Source organism: Pleurodeles waltl, chromosome 5, assembly GCF_031143425.1.
Source record: "Pleurodeles waltl isolate 20211129_DDA chromosome 5, aPleWal1.hap1.20221129, whole genome shotgun sequence".
Taxonomy (NCBI): Eukaryota; Metazoa; Chordata; class Amphibia; order Caudata; family Salamandridae; genus Pleurodeles; species Pleurodeles waltl.
In genome coordinates, this window is record NC_090444.1 from 1,552,288,558 (window position 1) to 1,552,311,988 (window position 23,431).

Genomic DNA, 23,431 nt, shown 5'->3' on the forward strand with positions numbered 1-23,431 from the left:
CCAACATTTTGCTGCGGCCACGGTGAAAGCTTTATCACCCCATTTGACTTTGTTGGTACGAGGGACCTGAATTCTATAGGCCTCGGATGACCTGAGAAGTCTCCTGGGTCTATACCAACAGAGCTTAGTAGTCAGGTATTGAGGGCCAATGCCATGAACAGCTTTGTGAGTCAAGCAGAGCGTTTTGAAAGTGATGCGCTGAGCCACCGGAAGCCAATGTAATTGTTTAGGGCTGTCTCTGACTGAAGCCCAGCGAGGAAGATTAAGGACAGCTCTAGCAGCCGAATTCTGAATCAGTTGTAACTTGTTCAGCGAGACTTTGTCCAAATTAAGGAAGATGGCATTACAGTAATCTATTTTGGACATGACCAAAGCTAAGGTAGCAGAGACTTTCCATTCTTGTTGAAGATAAGGAAAGACTTTCCTTAACATTTTTATAAACCAAAGGCACGTTTTTACAGTGTGATTCACCTGACTTTTAAAAGATAGGTGATCATCAAAGATGATTCCTAAATTCTTACTAACAGTAATAGGGATAGGAAGAGTACCGCAGTCTGTCAGCCACCATCGTGAATTCCATCGCTCGCTGCCTGGCCCGAAACAAAGAATTTCAGTTTTGGCAACGTTCAGTTTAAGCCAGTTAGCCCTCATCCAGTTACTGACTGCTTGCATACAATTATTAAAACGATCCGCCACCTCCTCCCAGTTCTTGTTGACTGGGATAATAAGCTGTGTGTCATCCGCATAGGAGGTGGGGATAAATCTAAAGGACCGAATCAAATTGGCCAATGGGGCCACATACATGCTAAACAAGGTGGGGCTCAGTGAAGACCCCTGAGGAGTCCTACAGGGTAATAGATAAGCCGTGGATCTGAAATTGCCACATCTAACAGTGGTCCATCTGTTGGTCAAAAAGGAATCAAAAAGTTTAAGAGCCCGCTCTCTGATGCCTGCTTGATGAAGGCAGGCCAGCAGAATTTGCGGTGAGATTGTATCAGATGCCGCCAATAGATCCAGTAGAACTAAAAAAGCCCCTTGCCCTTCACCCACCATTCTCTAAATGAAGTCAGAAGAGGAGATAAGAGTGGACTCCGTGCTATTTGCCTTTCTAAAACCATGTTGAGAGGGATCTAAGCCTCCCTCTTCCAGTAGGAATTTTACTAGTTCCTTATTAATGAATTTTTCAAAAATCTTTGCCAGAAAAGGGAGGAGTGCAATTGGACGGCGATTGTTTAAGTCCTGGCTGTCGCCATCTGGCTTTTTTTTCAGGGGGATGACTGTGGTTTCCTTCCAGGAAGCAGGGTAAATCCCGGAACTAAGAACCTCCTGGAAGATCGAAACTAAGGCCCGAGACATAAGTTCGGGGGCCAGTTGTAAAATAGAGGGGGGGCAGGGGTCCAGGGGGGAACCTGATTTAATTTCAGAGATCAGCTTTCTAATGCTGTCCTGAGACGGGGATTGAAAGTTAGTTAAAGTTGTAAGGCCAGCTTTGGGATCCGAGAGCGTTGTGAAAGAGTGATCCACAGAATCCTCATGAGGGATGAAATTTGCATGAATTTGAAGAATTTTTGTCTCAAAGTGCCTAGCTACTTTGTTGCAGAACTCTTGAGAATTTTCCAGTTCAGATGGCCTAGAGGGAGTAGATAATGTCTTAATTACTTTAAAAAGCTCTCTAGGGGCATTCAATGCCTCTTTAATTTTTAGAGTATAAAAATTGGACTTAGCTTTAAAACTAGCAGCTTTATAAATTTTAAGAACAGACTTCAATATATCCCTCTCCTCTGGAACAGGGTTAGATTTCCAACGACACTCCTGTTGACGATAGTTTCTTTGAAGAAGTTTAAGTTCATTTGGAAACCAAGGTTGATTGGACTTCTTGGAGTTACGGGACGCAAAAATCTTAGGGGGAGCCAATTGATTCATGGCAGTTTCAATACCCTGATAAAAACTGTAGTACAAATTCATGCTGCCTGTTTCTGCTGTAATGGCATTTGCTAGTAATGGCTCATTAACATTAGCTATGGACGGTGTCTGCAGCAACAGAGTGCACACAACCATTGCCAATTCATATTCTGAACACAGAAGCATAATCTGAAGGACTGGCACATGTCATTAACTTTGAAGTGGGCATCCTTAAATAAGAACGCTGTAGCCTGCAGGGTGCGGCGGTACTGCTCCAGTACTTAGTGGTGCTGGTGTTGAAAAGGAAAAAACAAATCCAAATGGCATGACTGAAGCAGATTTTGTTTTAAACAGGAATGCTCTAATAATCTGCAAGGTGGCAATCATCTAGTGCTCCGTGCAATCAGCTTTAAAAATAAAATAATCAAGCACTAAAAGTCTTGATTGTTTCTAATAATCAAGAGAATGGAAAACATGTTTCAAAACTAAATACAATGAAATGCATTTTCATGCTGTTCAACTATTATTTGGCCAAACTTACTTGCCATTCCAAGATGGCAGAACCCCCTGATGTGTAAGGCCATTTTGATATATGGCCATGGTCAAAGAAGCATGTTATGGATAGCAGAAACCATACTTTAAAAGTGGCCTTCACCACTAAGATCCAAAAGGGCACAGAGAAAAATACAATGTTTATTTTAAATAGATAAGTAGGTAAGTATTGTCAGAAATATCAGGCCTCATTTTCTCATGAGATAATTGCTTTATGTAATGTTTTTTCTTATAAAACAGAAATGAATCTTGCACCAACAAATATTATAGTGCCTCTACATACTTATTTACATCATACCTCAACGGAAGTCCTCGCTAACCGGTAGATGATTACATCAAACAGCCGATTACATGAAGGTGAGAGAAGAATACTCCTCTGAAGACTGTTCCAATTAAATATAACACTAAGGATAACATTCCAGCAGACAGCTATAACCCATCTAAAAACAACCACTTAGTCAAGGGGTAAACATATCAGAAATCATGAGCAAAGATTAAGGGCCTGATTAAGAATTAGACGGATGGTTTTGCCCGTTCACCGAACTTCCGACAAGGAGGTTGCTGCCATAATGGCTGCCTCCCTGTCGGGCCCATTAAGAGTTTCCCGCTATGTCGGTGGGCGGAAAACTGAGTTTCCGCCTGCTGGCCTAGCAGGAAACACCCTACAGCATTGTCCCCGACTCATAATTGAGCCAGTCACAATGCTGTAGGATGCACCAGCACCCTGACAATGTTCACTGTCTGCAAAACATTGCAACAGTGCTGGCCAGGAAGGCCCCTGCACTGCCCATGCCAAGTGCTAGGACTCAGCAGGAGCCCCCTGCACTCGGTCTCTGCCAGACTTTTCATGCCTGTGTTACCACCATGAAATCACTGGCAGAGAATGAAGTCGTAATCCCCAGGACAGCACTGCTTGCAAGGCTGCCCTCACAGGATCGTCACGACCGCAAGGATGACTAATCCTGGCAGTGCTGGCGGTCTGACCGCGGCACGAGTGCCGCGGTCATTATGTGGCATTCAGGCCGCCGCATTTGGCGGCAGTCCGTGTGTCACCGCGTGCCTGTTTGGTCAAGACACCTCCAGACTCAAAATGACCACCTAACTGAGGTTATGAAATGTGAAATGCAGAAATCTTTTGTTTCCTAGAGGTGGCTGCCTTGCCAACACAAACCCAGTGCCATAGGACTTTTCTTAGGATGTAAAACCTGCAGTGCAATGCCCTTTATATCAGAGGTACTTCATAATATGGCAGAACACTTATTCAAGGCTGGTAAATATTTCAGATCAACTACAGCTTGCACCACACACTCCGCTTGAAATTCGAAATTGTTAGAGAAAAAAATTTAATATGAAGGGACTGAACATTCAATTATTTTGTTTTAGCATTACAAAGGGCCTGTTTGAGAAACATTGTACAACTCCAAACTTGAAATATGTTCATTTAAATTGTTTGGATTTATTGGAATTCCTCTTGATACTGTGTAATAAGATTTATGAATTTCTGATTTCAACAGGCTTGAAATGAATAACTACACAAAACATTAAAGCACAGTGTGTTCATTTCTGTGTTTTAAGGTCGGTTCTTATGTATTATTGCTCGGTAAAACAGGGCAAATCTATCATTTACATTTGAAAACAAATATTATGGCTTTATAAAGAAAAAAAGGATAATACCTATCAAACAATCGCCTCCGTGTTGAGTTAATTGCCCTGTCAACAGTTGCAATTGCTTCAATTATTGATGTTGCTACAAACGGGTCTCCGGTTCTACTGACTTCTGGAACTAAAAACAATAGATAAAATCTCTAAATTAAAATATCAGTTTTATTAATACACGTTTAAACATTTAGAAATCTAGAAAAGAGAGAAGTTTCTCAACTATAGTTTTTCAAAAATCAGTTCTAGCAAAAATATTGCATATTTAGTAATACACATCATAGTTCCCTAAAACCAATAATAACTACTACTAATTATAAAACTACTGAGCATAGGAATTTTAGTTAAAAAAAAACCCTAGTCATTACTTTGGAACCCATGTCACATCATAAAAAGGAAGGGATTGCAGTGACCCTGCCAGTCAGAAAATATCAAAACACTTATGAGGCTTTTTCTCAACTACTGTGTTCAGTTGTTCAGCCACCAAAGAGCACATGTGAGGGACGGGGTGAAAAAGAGGTTATGCAGATGAGAAGTGCTCATGCAGCTTAGCAACTATTATAGTGAAATGTACCTTAATAACTAAATAAATGTTAGGCAAGAATATGGCCATGATTAGTGGGAGCCAAGGTAAATTTTGATACTGGTTTTGTAAGAAAAGCAGGAAAAGTTGCATGAAATGTCTCATTTCTAGGGCAAAACTCTTAACAGGTGCTATTTATTGCAACTGATTAATTTCAAAACCTGCAGTGCTGGATCTTATCGGGTGCAAAATATATTGCAACGTCCTCCGGGGTAATCAAGTTCCTAAAAGTTAATGGACCAGGCCAGTTTCTTCAAATCCCTATTGTTAATGGGAGCTGAGAACAGTCTTTTCTTATAGTGGCGACTCATGGGAATGTTTTTTTTTTTTTTTTTTTTTAAAGATGACTTATCCACAGCAAGGATAAATACGCCAGATTCCATAAAAACAGTAATATAAGTAAGGTATAAAACAGACACAACTGAATAAATGTAACAATTTTACAAATGGCCAATGCTAAAATAGTAAGAAGAACGTGAGTTCTCTTGACTAATAAGGAGATAAACAAAACTATGCATGTTTTTTATCGGATATTTTGCACAGAGGCAAGGAAATCAAAGTGCTACACATGTAATGAAAACCTAACAATATCTGAAGGTATAAGGCCCAGGAAAAAAATAAAAAATGTAGTATATGACCTGAAAAAGATTGCCTCTTATTTAATTTTTTTAGGCTTACTAAATGGTAAAAAGAACCTTTCATACTGTAAAGAGTTCCTTTTGTTTGAACATGTTAACAAAATGGTTTCCTGTGTCTTGGACAAACAGGCAAGCAGTGGCCAACGTGCAAACTCATGCACATTTAAGTGCTCCATTTATAACAATCTAAGTCCTTGGTTAAATTCCTACTTTTTACTGGAATTTATGTCATGTCTTACCATGTACACTTAGCACCATGCTAACTGATGAGTAACCTATTGTATTCCGAGCCACACATTCATAGCGACCTTGATCAGCAGGTCCAACATCACGAATGACCAGAAACCCATCTGGACTTATATGAAACTTTCCACTCTCTGTTACCTGAATTCCATCCTGAAACAAATCACAGTGCAAACATGTATTCTTCCAATAAAATTCAGCAAAGAAAGCAAGAAGAGAAAAACATATTTCAGCAACTGCTGTTTGACTGTGCTAAATTTTAAACTCTCATCAAAGCTTAAAGTGTAATAATTGAAATAATGATATACAAACATTATTAATACTTTCACCAATCACATTGCAAAAAGAGCACCAGAAATGTATAAGTCTTTCAATTAACATAGCTAAGAGAACAATAAATTGTACAATTGTTTCTGCTTTTACAATATTAACTTTCTTGAATCTACATGTTTGGCTTTAATTTGTTAGTTACCCTGTTGTCTTTTCCCCTTCCAAGTGTTTTAGTATTAGAATATGGAATGCTACACAAAATACATAAATCCACTTTCACACTATATTTGTTTTTTAGATTGGACCCAACCTACAATTTCTGTCTAGTACTGTTTTATAACTGCTACCCTTCGATGCAAGATCTGCTGCTGGCTCTAAGTCTTCATTTTGTAACACAGTACAAAACTTGGAAACACTCTGTTATGTAGACTATAATATAATATACATAAACCAGATGCTTGTTTCCACATCTTTGATCTATTGTATTTGTTTTCGCATTGTAAACCCTTTCCCACACCTACAAATTCATTCAAAATTAATCCGGAATTTACCTGTTTTCATTGAACTGCAAAATGCAGATCTCCCAGCGTAAGGCCTAGACAACCATGAAGGTGCCATTGGCTTCAGTGTAACGTTACAGATGAGTGTTGAGATGCTCAATGAAAAGCAATATGTGTTGTCTTATTTCTTTATGTTACATATAGTAATTGTTTAATTTGTAAAAAAAAAAAATTATAATAAAAAAATAAGTGCAGGGCCCAAGGTTCTACTCGAAGCCTGTAGTCAGGGCTACAGAATGTCAGAAGAGCTGAATAATAAGATTGTTTAGTCTTACTCATGCCTCTTCCACCCACCAACAGAAAATCCCATTCCCTTTATCACACTATTTCAGGTTATTCTCCATTCTTGCTTTCTTTCTTTGTCACTGTTTTTCCGTCTTTCCCTTGATCTTGCTTTCCCTATTTTGTGTTTCTCTCTCTCTTGCACTGGGTCAAAGTCTAATGAGGAAAAGTAAGCGGCATGCCAAAAAAATGAGTATTGGTGGGTCTCGCCGGCTCAAATTAAGCACTGCAACGAAATGGGGAGGTGCCCTCATTCTGTTGTTATAAGTTCTTTGCTTAATTAAAAGTTGAATGCTTCAGTGAGGCAACACTGCTGGTCAATTGTTAATTAGTAAAAGGGATGTTTGAAGTTGTGTTTTCTCCATGTTGCGGTGTAAGGAGCAAGGTATTTTATTTTCTGCATTGTTTATGACTAATGACAGCATACAGTGACACTATGAAATAGTCCTTGATGCCATGTCAATGGGTGGAGCCTGAAAGAGGCGGCAGGATTTGGAGACTGCCCGCTGCTAGTGAGGCATATTAGTATAATCTCATCTTGTAGTATGTACCAGTATTAAGCAACTTACTTTGTACACCAGCAACTAGGAGCCAGTTTGTCAAACTGTATTTTTATAAAGTTCCTATGTACAATATTTTCCAATTTTTCACAAATGTTAACAAACACATTTTAAGGAGTGAGAAAATATTTTACATTTGAAATGACTTACGCATTTATGAGGCCCTAGTCCATCACTCAGTCAAAATAGAAAAATATTAGGTTGAATTTTTAACTAGCCACCTTTTGTATTCATTTGTTTGGGACAGTAACATTTTAAACGTAGTTTAGTAGTCCTATAGTGAGTCATGCAATACAAATAGCTGATATAACTAAGTCTTTCTCTGCACTTAAGCTGTTGTCATCGCACCACGGAAAGTCTAGGGCAGCATTTGGCTACTGAAAGATTCACTGACACATGTTTGTAAATGAAAGACTGTGTTAATAAATGGTGGGATGGACATTTAATACCTTCCAAGTCTGAATGGGGTGAGCTATCCTAAAACTGAATACCACTTAATAGGGCAGAAATGTAGTACTAGATAACACACACTCAGGCGCTGTCAAGTTATATGTGATTGACATTATTCATTGTGGTACTTCCACTGTGCCCAGAGCTGCTGAAAAATGTTGAATCAATCTCTGCATCTGGGGATACCTTTAAAGCATGGATCATTTACTTCTTTATTTTAGAATGAGACTCACAGAAAATTAGTTACCCCCATGTGCTTTGTGTATCATGGGAGTCATTGCTACAGTAAGGAAAACTGATTACATTCATCTGTGGTTATTTTTTATTTTTCTAAGCTGGGTATGCAGAAGGAAGAAGTTCCCTTACTGAGTCAATCAGTTTGCCCAAACTGCTGGCCTCCTTCTCTTAACAATGCATCTAGCCAGTGAATAGATTTTGGTGTGAAGGTCGGATCCCAAAAGTGGTTCAATACTGCTTTACACTTTGGGCTGCAAAGGAAAGTAAATAATACACTGACAAAGTAATACAAGCACTCAAAGAAATGTATATTTAAAATGTGATGACCTATTTGATTTTCTTTCTATTATCTACATGTGGATACAGAAGAATTTCCAAATTAGAATGATATGAGTAATTTGTTTTATGGCTGCGGGACAACTGGTGTGTGATAAGCTATTACAGAGAAATCATATGGAAAACAACATTCCACAGTCACAGAAACATCCATGCAGTGCTACACTAGGATGAAGAAATTGATGCATAGATGTTCCCCTCTACTGTAGTGTAGGATATTCCAGGTGGCAACCCCGACTTGCTGAGAAGCAGAGGGTTAGAGCATCTGTGACGAAGATCAGATGTCTGGGGATCAAGGAACAGAATTAAAAAGAAAGTTCCAGAAGGGATCCGAAAGGGGTTACAGTTTTACTCTTCTTTGCAGCATAGGCCTCATCAATACAAATTCACCTAGAACCATCCTTCTGGACCTCTCGGCTGCGTTCAACACCGTCTGCCACCGCACCCTACTCTCACGCCTCAGCAATGCAGAAATCCGAGACAGAGACCTGGACTGGGTCACCTCCTTTCTAACCGGCAGAGCCCAGAGAGTCCGCCTCCCCCATTCTGCTCGGAGGCCACCGAAATCATCTGCGGCGCACCCCAGGATTCGTCCCTCAGCCCGACCCTCTTCAACATCTACATGGCCCCGCTCGCTAACATCGCCTCATCCCACAACCTCAACAACATCTCATACGCCGACGACACCCAGCTGATCCTCTCCCTCACCAAGGACTCTACCAAGACCAACCTCCACAAAGGAATGAAGGCCATCACTGAATGGATGAACAGCAGCTGCCTCAAACTGAATTCTGACAAGATGGAAGTCCTCATCTTCGGCTACACCCCTTCCACATGGGATGACTCCTGGTGGCCTGCCACTCTCGGAGCCGCTCCGACTCCACCGACCACACACACAACCTAGGATTCACCTTGAACTCCTTATTATCCATGACCCAGCAAGTCAACGCCATCAGCTCCTCCTGCCTTAACACCCTCTGCATGCTCCGAAAGATCTACAAATGGATACCCATCGAAACCAGAAGAACAGTCACCCAAGCACTCGTAAGCAGCAAACTGGACTATGGCATTGCCCTCTATGCACGAACCATGGCCAAACTCCAGAAGAGGCTGCAAAGCATCCAGAACGCCTCCGCACGCCTCATCCTTGACATCCCTGTAACTGCACTGGCTCCCAATCAACAAGAGAATCACACCTTCAAACACCTCACCCACGCTCACAAAGCACTGCACAACACCGGACCAGAATACCTGAACAGATGGCTCTCCTTCTACACCCCGGCATCTCCGCTCCGCCAACCTCGCCCTCGCAACCGTCCCACGCGTCCGCAGAATTACAACTGGTGGTAGATCACTCTTGCACCTCATCGTCAAAACGTTGAACACTCTTCCCACCCACCAGACCAAAGACCTTACCTTCAGGAAATCTCTCAAAACCTGGCTGTTCAAGCAGGAGCAGCACCCCCTCTCCCTGAGCGCCTTGAGACCCTCACAGGTGAGGAGTGTGTTTTACAAATTCCTGATTGATTGATTGATTGATAGAACCAATAGGCAATACAGAACATCCCTTCCTAAAGGAGCCCTTTGGTTTAGGATTAGATTTGGCTATGGAAAAGATACAATTATTCTGGATGAAAACATTATATGGCAGTGGTTCCCAGTCTTTTGACTTCTGTGGACCCCCACTTTATCATTACTGGAACCCGGGGGCCCCAATGAATCATTATTGGAATGCAGGCACCGCTGCTGAGTCAATACTGTAAACTGGGGTCCCCGGGCTAAACATTGTTGATGATTTGAACTGCAAAACAACAAACGAAAAATACAAAAACAAACATTCATCAAACACATACACAAATGACAACACAGTTTAATTAACTTGCAAACAAATATAAATGAAAATATGTTTTATAGGTTGGAGCTTTTCCAACTTCAATTGAAGCCATACATCACCCATACTATACTCTGTTTGGCGCACCTGCACTGCTCCCAAAAATCAATCTGAGGATATCAATTTAGTTTTTAGCCTCCAATTTCAAATTCCTTGACATTTACAGTACGTTTTAAAGTATTCAATTTTACGCTTAGCCACTTTGGTTATGTATACAATATTAATCTGTTTATATTATTTGGTTTTCTAGCAGTCGCAGACCCCCAGGGAAGACTTGGCCGACCCCCAGGGGTCCCGGGACCACAGGTTGGGAATCACTGTTCTATGGTATCACTGTGACGAATAAGGGAAAAAAAAACCTTAGAGTTAAAGGTTTGTGCTGGAAAGATAACAATACTAAAGAATATACCCTTTAAAATAAGCAAACCTAACTTTAGCAGTGCCACTGCCGTTGTCAATTGTGCACAGCCAAACCAAGATGCACAATAAAATGTAAATCCGTAATTATTATAAGTAGGTAACTGTATGCAACATTTAAAAAGTACATAGATTTATTTACATATACAAATTTTAGCTTTAGTACTAATTATAACAAGTGGTCTACGGTGGGCAAATATAAGCAGCTTCCTAATCAACAGTCTTAGAACCACTCCATTGAACAATCAAAACGGAATCCAAACTTGAACATTTAAATTCAGTGACACTTATTAAAACATGCTTTAATTCAGCCTACTCATCAGCATGCACAAATGTGTCCTCTACAAAAAATAATACTATTTACTAAACTGAAATAGCATGTGATCTTCATTTTAATCGAAAGAAAAAGAGCAATAAACTACCTTATTCCATGTTATCACTGGCTGTGGCTCTCCGTGTGCGCTGCAAGGAATCTGAACATTCCTTCCAATATCAACTGTTAGATCACTTGGTGCATTTGCAAATACTGGGGTAACTAAAACATAAATCAGATTGTTCCATTTTAATGCTGCCATTTAACATAAAGCCATAAAAAGATGAAACGTCAAGCATTGTAAATCTATTCTACCAGTATTACAAAACCACAAAAGCATATATGATTATTAACCATAATACCATGCACAACCATTCTAAGAAAAATATAACTTACCAGCAACAGTAGGACTTCAGATTAATGCCAGATATCGTGAATCATAAAGCTGTATACTACAAATAAAACACCGTTTTATTGGCTCCTATCTAGTCGACATCCACCCAGGAAATTCAGATCTAGAACCTGAGGCAGACCAGTCACAGTGCACATAACATTAATCATTATTTCCTTATCAGCTGCCCGTGAAGATCACAGAGTTCTCATTATACCAATGTGCACCTACCTCATAGAATGTCCCTGCAATGGGAGGCATGCTGCTGGAAAAGACAGGTTTGGAATCAAATGGTTTACTGTGCAGAAGGCTGAATATGTAAATGAACATGGTTCTCATTTGTGTTCTCATCAGTTCTGGAAATAAATGAGTTCCCAAAAACATGTCTTCCAATTTCTTCATGTTACATCTTTAAAATGGCACCAGTATGTGAAAATTGTTCAGTTCATGGCAATTTTGTCTGTTTTAAAATATTAACTTTGTTCTGTCTGTCTGGGTTACACTGTTACTTATTATCAGATAGGTTTTGATTACCTTTGAATGCAGTTCTTTATAAGGTGTACAGAGTGACATTTTTATTGGCAAGGACAAGTATTTTTCAATTAATTTCTTCATATGTATCTCACAATAAGAACTATTTTGAAGCCGGTGCACAATCATGCATCTGCCGACAAAGTTAAGTTGGGGAAAAGGAAAAAGAACAGTCAAATGTCCAAACAGCATCTCATTTGAAGAACCTCACTATCAACAGGAGCACAAATGTATGTATTTTAAATGTTAAATCAATCTGCAGATAGGTTCCAGAACCCACGAAAATCTACTGCTATACATAGGAATAGAAGTTTAATGAAACATATGCTTACTACAATGTTATCTTAAAATTAAAGAAGTATTAAGTATGTTGAGCAGTCTAAGAAAACAGATGTGGAAAGAGAATTCTACACAAAAGTAGGGATCTCACATTTATGGTTTTAGCTTTTTTTAAATATGTGATCCTATAAATAATTAAAAATCCATAATTCTCCTCTCATTGTCTCAGAAGCTGACACATGTACACACTAAAATCTCAAAGGTCATTTACTTAAGACAGTTCTATTGAAAATGCTTTTTATTCAATAGCTCCTATTTCAACTGTTATTCAAGTGTGTCACTTTTGTCCTGACTATCCAATATAGCATTCTAGTTGTTCATTTAAACTCGGTGGTAAAACTACAGCTGACAATGCTTCTGCTGCTGAAGTACACATTTTACTCAGCATGCCAGATTTGTTTCTGATATGAACGAGGAGATGTGTGGACTTTATTGAAGATGTGTTCATTGTAGCTTTCTAGAAGACTTACAGTAATAGCTATAACAAAACAAAACTTCTGACTTTGTTCATTCACTGTACTCACTGGTGGGAGAAATTTGAATTATACAGGCCCTATTTCAGCAAAATGACATTAAGATGTGCCTGGTATTTGTCATTAATACAGAATGTTAGCTTTCTACTTGTGCATTAGACTACGACAAAGCTGCAGCAGAACACTGGAGAATCAATTGAGAGCATGCTGCTGTTGTAGAAATGCTACTTTACTCAGCATGTCAGACTTATTTTTTCACTTGGCTGAGGAAGATATTTCCGAATATACAGAATATGTGTTCTCGTTTTAGCTTCTGTAGCACTTATAATTACCATGAGAAAATCAGGGGAGGAAACTGCTTTCTTCGTAATATGGTTCATCGAACCACAGCAGAGCATCATAAGTCTTCACAAGTGAAATCACTTTAAAATGCACCCAAAATTATTGTCACAACGACAACATTTATATTGGACAAAATCCGTTTTCACCCTTTCTGTATGTTCCTTTCTGTCATCCTCAAAACCAGACAATCGCTACAATGCATATCAATGGGACCTTGTCCCCAAAATAAAACTAAAGTATACTTCGTATAACCTTCCACCTAAATAGTCCCATGAAAAACGAACCTGTTAAAATGTTTTGAATGTAACACTAGGTTGGACAGGTCTGACTTACAATAGCAATGTTATCCAAAGGAGAGGTCACTCATACTTAATTACTGACCACAGTAAAATAGTAAAATAGGGCCAGAGGAAAATTGACTTACCCCCATTTCATAACTAACCATGAAAGCCCTCCCACTTGGACAATATTGCTTAATTGGTTTGCCTATGGTGCATAATCCCACCATCTAGTGGTTAGGTTTTGTTCTTACTTTTGTAGAAAGCACAAAAACTAAGCAGTGACCGTGTATTTCTTCAACATGGAACTGACAATGCCCTCCAGATGTCAACCTCATCTTCAAATTGTTTTCTTTTTTTTTACTTCAATACATGTGTATTAAACTGTTCATGTTATGTATGAACCTTTTTAGCTGTCCTCCCAATTTGTAAACAGACAGGGTGTTTTAGGGTCCACTTTAGATTTCCCTTTTAGCTCAACATCTTTTTCTAATGGTGACCTTTTACATATTTTGTACTAACATGAGAATGTGCTGCATATGCATTTAATATTGGTATGCATTGTCACCCTGTAGTCTGCACATTTAGTTCCAGTTTCATACAACCAGAATGCAATGCCCTTGTTTTCTCTTTCTGTGCCTGTTGGAGACAACTTGTTTATGCTAGGCAAACCAATGAAGCTGTTTTGCACCATTGTCACAGTGCGAGAAGGACAGCATTTTATTATGTTAACAGCATCCATAATAGGCTCAGTTAAAGATGCACTTCATGCTGGGATTATCATGGAACCGCTGTGACTGAGATGCAGCCATGCTGATCCTGACCTTCATCCTGCAAAGGAAGATAGCCTTCACATTTAGACTAGCTTCCTGACACATAATACAAAGGCATGAAGGTTAGACTATACCAATTGATCTGGCAGAGGGTACTCCTGCTTTGCTCTCTTTAGTATAGGTGCTAGAGATAGATAGGAGAAAAATACAGATAATAACAATTAACATGGTTGAATTGTTTGTATTATTCACCTTTCTAATAATGCTCATTAAAGTAATATATCTCATGTGTTTAATAATCACAGATTACGTTTTATTTGCAAGAATACTAAAATTTCACGAAATGTTTCGAAAATGCTTTGTCATATGTTTCTTGTGCATACCTTGGGTACGCAATAGTAACAAATGAAAGGGTTAGATCTGTCTCCACTACCTCCTTGGGAATCAGATTGGTCATGTCAGAGTTTGCCAATAACATCTATTGCTTTCATAAGGTTAGGGATTTGGTTGTAGTACTGTGAGCTAGCCGAACCAAACCAAAATTTACTGACGATATATGTAGACAATCTCCATATTGTGATATTCTTGTTGATATAATACACAGTCCTACCAAACTCACTGAACCGTATAACATAGGTGTAGCTCCTGGTAACTCATATGTTTCAAAAAACACCTCATTTTTATGCATCTGTATGCAAAGCTCTTTTAACAATAGTATCTGCAATTCATAACCAAAAACCGATTATTTAATGGCTACCAAGAATGCTACTTTCTACAAGACCTCCTTGACACCACGCTTATGCATATTCTTAAAAGGTGGCCCAAATTAAGATTGATGCAATTGCTGATAAAATTGTTAGTCAAATATCATTAAGCATTCTCTCTAGAAAAACAAATATTTTAAATATTCAAGGAGGCTCTACATTGCTTATATATGTTGGTAGATGTATACTAAGGAATGTGCAATGCAATTATTCTGAGAGATGAACTAAGCATGCTAGTATATTTTGAACTGTCGGCTACAAAGAAGCAACTCATTTTGGAGACACAATATTACAAATATCTGCAACATAAGTTAGTGGTGGATTTTCTAACTTCATAGTGAATTTTCATATACTTGGAATAAGGTAATTTATGTATAAAAAGAACTGACATTTGGATGTGACTATTCTCAGTGAGTAACATTAGCAAGTTGGTATGTGCTGGGATCTTACTGTGTGAGACCACTGGCATCTCTATTTAATGTGAAACCTGTTGCTCAGCCATATTACAACAATGAGAATGACTGTCATCAATGTTGCCTTGGTTTGCTCAGCCCCTGATATATGAGTTGCAAATGGGTAAAACAAATAATAGAAAATGTTGTTTCCCCATTAACATTTAATTCGAAGTAGTGTGCTATGGGCACCCAGAAACTCATCCTGGGTAGGTCTGCTGGGTAGGAGCCTAGACAGAATACTAGAAAAGTAAATGACTCATCTGTAATATTGTACTCACCATGGTTCAATATAGAGCTGAAAATGAGGCAGAGCAAAATAAAGAGGGGGCGTACATTTATTAACTGCAACAAGTTAACTTATTGTATGCGAGGAAAACATTTTCCACAAAGCACCAAGTTTTAACAAACATGTTAAAGTATAACTAAATAAAATTAGAGTCTGATAGTTGGGACCTCAGGATCATTCAAGAGGTGATGGATGAATACATTTAGGAGCCTTGTTAAATCTGTTTTGAGGGAATTGAAAACTGATCACCATGCAAACACCTGCCTGCATTCATGTTCCTTGCAAGGCTTCTCATACTTTTCCTGTTTTGTAGATCCTATCACAGGCAAAGCTGGTGAGCAGACCATTAAAATCTAGTCCTCATGGAAGTGTGGGTTGTCATGTTTGTTCCCATCCCCTTGCATGAATACCAAAGGTACCAGCTTGCAGTGCATTTGTATGGTGATTTTTCTTGTGAGACACATGCAAACTGGTTGTTCTCCCTGAAATACAAGCACAACTGTGCCCCCACAGGCTTTGTTAAAACACCCAAAGACACTACAGTGAGCATAGGAGAGGCTCAAACAAGAAACATGTTTTACTGTGGCCACTGTTTCTCACAAGAGTTTGATGGTTACAATATATACATCAAAGAATATGCTAGGGTCCCTATAGAGATAAGGAGAGCACACCCAGGGAAACACAAACCTAATTTAAATGACTAATCTCTCCAAACTTAATTAGTATGGGTATAAAGACCTCATATCTAAGTTTAAATATAATATTCTGGAAACCATAAATGAAACAAGGATATTTAAATGCAACTCAAAATATGTGAATTTATTGTACACATGTCAAATTATTTCCTATTAGATAAATTATGTTGTTCTAACAAAAAACTACTAAAGGTCCAGAAAAATACTACAGGATGGGAGGGCAGGGCTTATCGAACTATTACCAATATATAGTTAGTTTACGGATGATACTAACAGACAATGTTACTTTCAAATCTTTGCCAGTCCACATTTTGCTGTGTTCATATAATCTGTAAAAAGTGGGCCAAATATGCACATTCAATCAAGAGCAAGATAATGCTATCACTGATAGTGGAAGCCACCCTTTAGCTCGAGGATTTATCACCCTTTTGTACAGTCAATATCGCTAGCCTGCTCTGTAATGACCTAGTCTGCATGACCCAATCTATGCAGAACGTCTGGCAAGAATAGAAGCTGACAACATAAATTCTATGAGCACAGAAAGTAGCACATACACTGCTCCACGTCATATTGAGTTATAATCGGAATAGTCAAACAATGAGCTTATGAACATCAAGAATATCTATTAAAATGATTAAAACTTCAATTCCGGACTTTGCATACCTTTTTGAAACAATGCTGTGTTTACAAATAGAAATATAATGTTTGTGCTGCTGGGAAAGGAAGAAATGTACTTTACAGTAAATGCACATCTGGAATTCTATTTTCTAACCCAGACAATAAAGGGACTGTGAAGGTTTAAGAGAAGGAAGGAGGCCACTGAGAAGCTGACAGAGTCTGCTTTGCACATCTGCAGAAAGTATTTTGGATTACATTTAGCAATTGAGCAAGGAAAAAACATTAAAGGAAAAGGAAGGCAGATCCTCTATGTGAGGAGCAGAAGAAGCTGTATTGTGTAACAGTTTAATGAGGAAAACATATCTGTAGCTCACTGTACTCTGGTTCGTCTCCTCATTTTTTTTGTAGGGGCGCAAAGCAAACCATTGTAGTGATATCTATCCAGGTAGATGATTCAATCAAATGACTTGGTTCAAAGCCCCCAGAGGCCAAGCAGCAAGAATTAGACATTAGCCAGACAAATTCAACTGTGTACATAGAACCTCTGAAGCTCCCCTCACACCAGTATTCCTAAAAAAAAAAATACATTGGCACAAACTACCTCCAATGGTTGGCTGACCAGCTAAGTCACGACCCAGATTACGCTAACAGTAAAATAATGGTAATTAACATCTTGTCATGGCATATGGCCAAATGCTGACACTTTGGAGCTATGTACAAGTTTAAACATAAACTGCGCTCAATCCTTCAGTTAGCGGGTCAATTTTTGTAACTTCACAGGGCCATGTTAATCTGACAAGACTGTCCAAAGGACCTAAATAACCCCCAATGTGGTAACAATGGCATAATGTTTGTAAAAAGCACAATCAAATGGTTCACTTCCATTTGTCAGAGTAAGCCCATTGCAAGACTCCAGATATTCCAAACATGGTCCTCTTGTGCGTTCTTAGTCACTATAAAATGACATATGAGTGATTAATATATTTTAAAACATCAGATATATCCCAAAACGCTCTCGGAGCAATAAACTACCAAACAGGTTTTCAGTAAAGATACCATGTCCAAAAAAGTCAAGTTTGTGAAGCAAAAAACAAATGATTAAAAAATATATATTTTGAAAAAGGAACACTGCTTTGTTTTACCTCTGGCCTGTACAGTTAGATGCACAGCAACTCTTTGGGATCCGACAATATTGACAGCTTGACATTCATATTGGCCTTCATCATGCACAGCAACTCTGGAGATCCTCAGAGTCCCTGATGATAGGACTAGGTGCCTTCTGTCAACAGAAAGCTGACTCCCTAAAGACAGTGTTGAGTTAAAGGAAAATAAACAAATAATCAGTATTTCACTGGTGCATTATGTTTTCATCAAAATCCAGATGCCATTTCAAATGTTATGGATGCCTCTGTAGAATAAGTTATGAGGTATTTCACTATTTTGTTGCAGGTCTTATTTACATTGAGAATAATTATCAATTAAAAGGTGCCCATTGATATATTTTGGTTATTGCTTGTTGGTATTAGTTAAGAGCAAAGACTGTGTACCTACTAAGCTTGTTTGCATGCACAGAAGTATTGCGATCCACAAACTTTCAGGGTTAAAGCAGTCCTTCCCATAAACTCTTACAATGGGTGACAAAACGACTAGAATACATATTTAGAACTTATGGGTACTATAAGATGTTCAGAAATATATAGTTATACAAATAATCTTATTCTGCACTGAGGTAGTGAAACTGAAGTAAACAAAAGGCTACGCGTATCAATTAGTGAAGGACTTAATTAGCTGTAGGCAATATCTATTTGTGCAATATAACTGCAAAAAAATCATGAGATCTTCAATTCTCTTTCATGCAGGTCACACAAAAACACTATGTCCTACCAGTTAGAGCACAAGGGCTGAAACATTACTGTTAGTGCTGGTGGACAAAAAGGAGCTGGAATACCGCATCGAAAAGCAGAGGCAATGACCATAAACACAAACCATCACTCACCTCCCTTGCTCCAGGCGATCACTGGCTGTGGATAGCCCTGAGCTTCACAATGGAAGTCCACTGTGTGTCCCTCTGTCACAGTTGCATCTTGAGGGGTAACTGTAAACTGCGGTACAGCTATGGATGAAAACATTTTCAGGAAAACCATAAAAATACAGCATTTCTAGAAATGCAGGGCAAATATTAGCGTCTCTCACACTGCTACAGTTTCGTATCATAAACGTAACAGAAAATCAAGTGCAGAGGGTGTGTTTGCCTGTGTGAGTGTGCGTCACTTGCAATTAAAACATGTTTCAATGCTTTTACGAACTGTTACACTAAACAGGAAACCACATCATTTTGGAAGCAGATTACCTGCACTAAATATTATTAAGACATCTCTTTGCCATGACGGACGCACTGAACTTATAGTGTACACAGGTAACTGACTAGGCTGTTCTTAAAAGTAAAGAAATGGCAACTGCATATCCCAATCTGCTTTTTTTTTTTTTTTTTAATGTAAAAGGGCAAAAATAAAGTACATGGAAAAGAGGCAGTAAATCAGGATGTTATGAAAAATAGGATGAAGAGGTCACATGGAATCAATATCTCAAAGTCAATGTCAATTTCAATTTGTAATACTATACACGCTGACTTTGAAAAGACTCATAATAAAGTCAGCTTTGCTTACAATAATGCCTCAGTGTTGACCTGCTGTGGTCTTAACTGAAGTACTATGCAATTATTGAGAGCGATGTTAATGAATGAAACAACAGTACTAGCACACACAAAGCTTTGCCACTGCTCCTTTTAGTGGATATACCTGGGAGTGTTTTCCACAATTGGTTCTCTCTTAATTAACATAGACTGTTCCGCCAGTTTCAAGGAGTAATTCCAAACGAACCAAATGTCAAATCTATAAACACAAAACCCACATATAGACAGTGCAAAAGAACAAGAAGCAACAAGTTGCTCTCTGAAAGTAGAAAGGACAAAAAACGGGGCTGGCATCAATTTTCATGTCTAGGAACAGGCAGAAGTTTTTGTTTTTCATTCACTAATAATTTTGAGTCTAAGGTCAGAGCCAGCTCTGTTCTGCAGAGCGTCCTGCTCTGATGACCTTGAATAATTGTTAAACAGATTGTTTCAAATATCGTTTCCCTTTAATTTATTGTTAATGTTTGTGATGTGTGAGAATATATTACAGACAATTTGCAGAAAATTTCTTGTAACATCCATAAATAAGAGTTTGCATACAAGAAATGGGAGGTTGGCACAGAGATTATTTGCTGTAATATTAGTGAGCTGCTGCTGTGTTCCCATACTGAAAACTCACGTCACTTTCCCTGAATAGTGTTTGTAAACACAAACTAATTTGGACGAGTGTGCCTTTGCAGTGTTAGCAACCTGGGCAAAGAGGGCATAAAAGAGCTGAATCTGGATCATAAATTCAAAGCGGTTCTGAACAGGGGCCCCAAAAATATGTTTGGCCCAGGGCCACCAAAATCCTTAAACTGTCACTGGATCTGGTTTGCTTGTGTTCGCATTCAGAAGGGACGTGGCATGTCAGTTTTGGCTGTGGTGCTGTTACAACTGATGCACGGGCAAAAATTATTTGTATATGGTTACTCCCTTCTGTAGTGACACATATTGGGGGGAAAAATGATATACTGGAATGGGGCTTGACCAACTGCCAGTGACTCAAGCATTCCACGCAGTACCCTTGGTTGTTTAAATGTGATGGATGCGGGTCGTCTATTCACTATGTCATATGATAAAAGCTGTACCTAACTGATTAGGGTCCATGTAGACTGAAATCAGTCTGGGGTTGCTTGTCTTCCTACTGAGAGGGGACACTGTCTAGCTGTTCTGCTCTTATTGCTGCATGGCGAATACTGAGTTGCATCTCGCTGTTGCTCATCTGAAGTGGCAGAGTGGGCCTCACGAATTATGGTCTTGAATGTGTCAGAGTGACTGCCAGTGTGTGAGACTTTACCAAGTAATTCTCCCATTAACCCTTGTTGCACTCAAAGGAAGATGTTGATTTGAATAATCCTGGTCCCAGGACTGTTAAATTGATGTACCATTGTGGGAATGTTTTCAAAGTTTTTACACACCAACAACAAAAATGTAGTTTGTGAGTATTGTGCATTTTTCATGGCCTAGTTCCAACCAGGATTGTAGATTTACAGGTGATCAGTGCAGGAGAAAATACTTTTAATGCATGGGAATGGGCCAAGGACACATGGAGGAGGTCGAGGGCAAGGGACGCGGTTTTGGAAACAGGAGAAATACTTTTTTGCCAAGGGAAAAGATAGACAGGTGTATTTTCAATTATTCTGGGATTTTTCTCTGGGCAAATAAACGTTTGAAAAAAATGGAATTCAGGGGAACTTGCAAACCTGCAACAGTCGCAGCTTCTTCCTTTCTCATTAAATGGTCATGGAGGTGTTTGTTAATAGAAAACGGAATGCAAAGCTACTCAATATGTACGGGGAAACATATAGGAGCATTTTTAAGATTTATTTCTTGTTAATCGGGCCCTCGATCATTTTTTAAAGACATATTTGTATTTCTCATTGGCCACGTAGCATAGATGAATAGTAGACAACAGTTTTGTAGTTGAACCACTTTTGTAGTTTGTCCATGTGTCCATACCAGTAACTATTAACAACCCATAAACCTTCCACCTCCACCCCACCATTAGCCCATACGAGTTCACTGATGAGAAAGAATATCAAAAGATATACAGCGGCTACATCAGATAAGAACACGTGTATTGCCACCCAGCCCTGCTCCAACACTATGGCCCTCCGTCATCCAAAAACTTTAAAGAATATTATTCAATCCACTTGCTCCATATTTTACAAACGTTTCGGGGACAACCTCTGCTGGCGTAGGTGGCTTCTTCAGCAGTCATGTACATGTCCATACAGCGTTTCCATTTTTGCATTGTGGTATCTTCACCTGACCCCCAGTAGTGAGCCACATCTGTCCTAACCACCACAAGGCCGAGACCACAAAACAGAAGTTGGGGCCGGGGTAGATCAATATCATTAAGGATCGCCAGAAGGAGGAACTTAGGGTCAAGTGGAATTTGTATCGAGAACATGTCACTAAGTTTCCTAGTGAATTCCCTCCAGTACACCTGAATTTGGTAGCAGCTACAGATTGTATGGAAGAAGGAGCCCTCATTATCTGTATTTCTCAGTGTGGGGTTTGGGCCCTCCCCATAGTATGGTGGTGGCACTTGTCTTAGTATACTCAGTGCAAAATCTTAGACTAGTCTAGTCACAGTCGTGTTTTTATAGCCATCTCACGAGGGTGCATTAGGGCTGCCTCCCAATCAATGCCCTTCTTGTCCCCCTCATCCTCCACCCAGTTTTCTTGCAGACCACGCAGGGTATCAGGCATATTGTTATAAAGGGTTTTATATTTGCATGGTATCGTACCTCTCCTCAGTTCCTCCATCAGTAAACTCCTCTCCAACTAAGCAAAGTCTGGAAAACCCGGGAGGCACTCTGCCTTCTATGAGTGTTGCACCTGTGCATACTTTAGGAATTGATTTGCATGCCTTCGGTACTCTTGCCAAAGCAATGAGAATGCAATAATCTCACTACTTTCAATCAGATCTCCCACATTGGAGATCCCTATCAGATCCCAAATCTTTTCTACTTTCATAGTTCAGGAACTACGAGTTCAGGAAGTCTGCGCCCCTCCCACTGTGACGTTTCTTTTGCGGGTTTACCATACCACCAGATTGATTTCATAGCTTTATTCCAGGCCATTATTGCTGCCTGAGAGGCTGGAAGGAGGAGTTGTTTAAATAATGTAAACAGGGCCTTGAATCCCATTATGACTGTTCCAGTCTAAAGGCTGAGTGGGCTAGGGGAGCAAAGAACCAAATGGTAACATTATTGAAGTGGGATGCCCAATAGTAAACACGCACATCCGGTAGGGATATTCCGCAGCTATATTGATTAGCTACAGGGTTTTAAGGGCTATTCTAGGGTGTTTGCCATTTCACAACAAGGTTTGCAAATCTTCTTCTACTGTGGTGAAGGCCTCCAGGGGGATCTGATAGTATGTATTTTGCAAGGCATAATGTAACTTAGGTAATGACACAATCTAAAACATGGCTGCTCTCTCAAGCAGTGTGAGGGGTAGACCGCATAGAGAGATCTTCTCCTCAAAGGCGGTCTCAACCTGAATATTAAAATCTGAATCCTGGGGTGGTCGCAGATTCTATAGTGAGAGCAAACAGAACAGTGGGCAGCCGTGTCTAGTACACCTACCTATCCGAAACTCTGAGGATGTCACCATGTTACTCTAATGGAGGTTACTGGGCCCTGGTGCAGCAGTTTAATCTATTTCCTATAGCGGGACCAAACCCAAATTACACCAGTGTATATTAACGGAAGGTCAAAGAACCACATCAAATGCCTTTCATCATCCAATAGTAGGAAGATGTGCAGTTCCAGTCAGTTCTTTATTTCATTTAACCAATTATGTGTATGTCTATGATGTGTGGACCTACCAGGCACAAAGTCCACCTGGCCGTGGTGTATCAGTGGTGCGATAACTAGTATAAGTCTAGTGGCTATGACAATGGGCAGTATTT

The 23,431-nt window shown here is 39.4% G+C and overlaps 1 protein-coding gene across 1 annotated transcript in view; it reads right to left on the minus strand.

Moving 5' to 3' along the window:
- The window catches only part of PXDN (peroxidasin), a 584,135-nt gene that overhangs the window by 202,812 nt on the left and 357,892 nt on the right, over positions 1 to 23,431 (minus strand). Inside the window, exons 11-15 of the mRNA XM_069235854.1 lie at positions 18,832 to 18,948; positions 17,978 to 18,136; positions 11,000 to 11,112; positions 5,571 to 5,727; positions 4,129 to 4,237 (exon numbers count right to left, since the gene is read on the minus strand). Coding sequence (XP_069091955.1) covers positions 4,129 to 4,237; positions 5,571 to 5,727; positions 11,000 to 11,112; positions 17,978 to 18,136; positions 18,832 to 18,948 — 655 coding nt within the window. The remainder of the gene's footprint in view (positions 1 to 4,128; positions 4,238 to 5,570; positions 5,728 to 10,999; positions 11,113 to 17,977; positions 18,137 to 18,831; positions 18,949 to 23,431) is intronic.